We start from the raw sequence: 2,490 nt of genomic DNA, 5'->3' as shown, positions 1-2,490 counted from the left end.
GTGCCAACCGCTAAGAAGGTTACTCAGCTCGATATGGAGAGCCCGCGGGAATTGTCGCGGAGAGAACGGTAAGCCATCTCCTTCCCCTCTCAGGGGTGGGTGGGTGGGTGGGGGGCAGTCCTGGCCTTGCCCCGGCCTCTTTCCAGGACCTCCAGGATATTAGCCAAAGGTTTGGGAAGGCGATTTGGATGATGAGTTTTTTTAAAAAATCTCTTGGAAAACAGGGAAACAGGGCAGCACAAATTGCACTCTCTGGTTTCATTCTTCACATCCGCCTTTGTCAAACCTCGGCTGCAGCAGAGCTGCATGGGGGATTCTGGGAGTTGAAGTCCTCGCCTTTGAAAGTGGCAGGGCTAAAAAAAAAAACCCACTACCTTGACTTGGAAGCGAAACATAGCCTGTAGGGAGCCTTACGGTCACGCACCGGCAGTCCTTGACTTACGGCCACCAGGAAGCCCGAAAAATTTCTCTTGTTAAGCGAGACATTTTTCACGCGCGTTTTGCCCCGTTTTACGACCTTTCGCGCCACGGTCGCTAAGCGAACCCCTGCGGTTCATAAGTTAGTAACCCGGTTGTTGAGTGAATCAGGCATCCCCGTTGACTCGGCCGGTCCAACGGTCGCAAAAGGGGATCCCGTGACCTCCACGGTCATAAGTACGAAGCGGTGGCCAAGCGTCTGAATTTTGGATCGCGTGATCACAGGGGATGCTGCAAAGGTCGTAACGGTGAAAAAGGGTCATGCGTCACTTTTTTCAATGGGAACCTTGGACGTTCACTACATGAGCTGTCGGAAGTCGAGGACTCCCTGTATTTTTCTACACACACACACACATACACACACACACACACATACACACCCGCTCCTGCTGCTTTAAAATTTTCTCTGTAGCCAGGCAGCAGGGCTGAAATGCGAGCTATTTGGTTCCCTCTGTTGAACCTGCCGTGTCCAGCTGGGCCAGCTGTTCCCCAAGGCACCGTGTTTACCTGGATGTTGTGTTATTTCTTCCTCCTCCCCCTCCCTCCCCCTCCCCCCCTTTGCAGAGAAGAGATTGAAAAGCAGAAAGCCAAGGAAAGGTACATGAAGATGCACCTGGCGGGGAAAACGGAACAGGCAAAGGCCGACCTCGCCCGGCTAGCCATTATCCGGAAACAGAGGGAAGAGGCAGCCAAGAAGAAGGAAGAGGAGAGAAGAGGTGTGTTTGTGTGTGGGGGGAATTTGGTGGAGGCTAAAGGAGATGGAAATGAAGGAGGGAGGGAGGGAGGGGAGGAAGGAAGGAACTAGATCAGCGGTTCTCAACCTTCCTAATGCCGCGACTCTTTAATACAGTTCCTCATGTTGCGGTGACCCCCAACCCTAAGGGTTCTCCAAGCGCGCACCGACGCCACCCACTCACCCGCCGCGCCCGGGGCTCAGCGTGCCTCGCCTGTCCTCGCCTCACTTCCGAAGGTCGCCGGCCTGCCCGGCTCCAGCTGGCCGGGGAGGGGGGGCAGGACGGCCGCTCCGCCCAGCCTGGTTGGAGAAGCGCCCAGGCGGGGGGGGGAGAGAGAGCCAAGAGGGCGACAGCGCCGGCAGAGCTTAGTTCAGCCTCCTCCGCGGAAAGGGCCGCGAAGCAGCGCAGCCTCCCTTAGGAGATGCTCGACGGAAACGAATCCGGTGCTGCAACGGCCCCCGGCTCGAAGTCGTGCGGAGACGGATAGAGGAGCGGTGTCTCGGTTCCTAAGACCATCGGAAATATGTGTTTTCCGATGGTCTTAGGTGACCCCTGTGAAAGGATCGTTCGACACCCCCCCAAAGGGGTCGCGATCCACAGGCTGAGAACCGCTGAACTAGATCAGCGGTTCTCAACCTATGGGTCGCGACCCCGTTTGGGGTCGATCGACCATTTCACGGGGGTCGCCAAGCAAGGCTGTCCGCCATTTTTTTTTCCCCCTTTTCCGGCGGGTGCCTTACCTCCCTTGGGCTGGGCCAGCTGGTGGTCGGCCTGCTCCGTCTCTGCCGCTTGCCAGCTACGCCTCGGCCGGCGCAGCGGGCGGAACCACGCCTGCGCGGCGCTCCCGGGCAGGGAAAGTATTCGACTTACGACCAGTTGGGTAGTCCTCGACTTACGACCGGTTTAGTCCTCGACTTACGACCGGTTTAGTCCTCGACTTACGACCGGTTGGGGGTCGCGGCATTAAAAGGGTTGAGAACCGCTGAACTAGATGGGAATGAGAAGGGAGGATTCAGCTGTTCTTTCTTCTCGCTTCCCTCCCCAGCTAAAGACGATGCAGCCCTGACAGGCAAGCGGATGCAGTCGCTGTCCCTCAACAAGTAAAAGGCCGGCCACCCAAAGAGGAGGGAAATCCCTGGACTGTGCCCGGCCTGGCACCCTTTGGACTCGCTGCAGCGTCCTTTCCCAGAGTGGCTGCAGGAAGGGGGGGGGCAGCCGCAGCGACGGCGGCCTCACCGTCGTCACCTCTGAACAGAAACTGACGGCTCCGCGTTTGTCT

The 2,490-nt window shown here is 57.8% G+C and overlaps 1 protein-coding gene across 1 annotated transcript; it reads left to right on the top strand.

Annotated features, from left to right (window-relative positions):
* Nucleotides 1-3: 3 nt before the first annotated feature.
* On the top strand, nucleotides 4-2,339 carry LOC107301292 (28 kDa heat- and acid-stable phosphoprotein; the record flags this gene model as incomplete). The annotated part of the gene is made up of 3 exons (XM_015830538.1): nucleotides 4-68; nucleotides 1,042-1,193; nucleotides 2,257-2,339. Coding segments are annotated over 3 exons (276 nt in total), but the record flags the coding sequence as incomplete, so codon positions are not given.
* Between the last annotated feature and the right edge of the window lie 151 nt (nucleotides 2,340-2,490).

The sequence above is a fragment of the Protobothrops mucrosquamatus genome, unplaced genomic scaffold (genome assembly GCF_001527695.2).
Source record: "Protobothrops mucrosquamatus isolate PMUCROS unplaced genomic scaffold, P.Mucros_1.0 scaffold11272, whole genome shotgun sequence".
NCBI classification, from domain to species: domain Eukaryota; kingdom Metazoa; phylum Chordata; class Lepidosauria; order Squamata; family Viperidae; genus Protobothrops; species Protobothrops mucrosquamatus.
The sequence above is the reverse complement of the archived record's forward strand: the minus strand, read 5'-3'. Positions and strand labels throughout refer to the sequence as shown.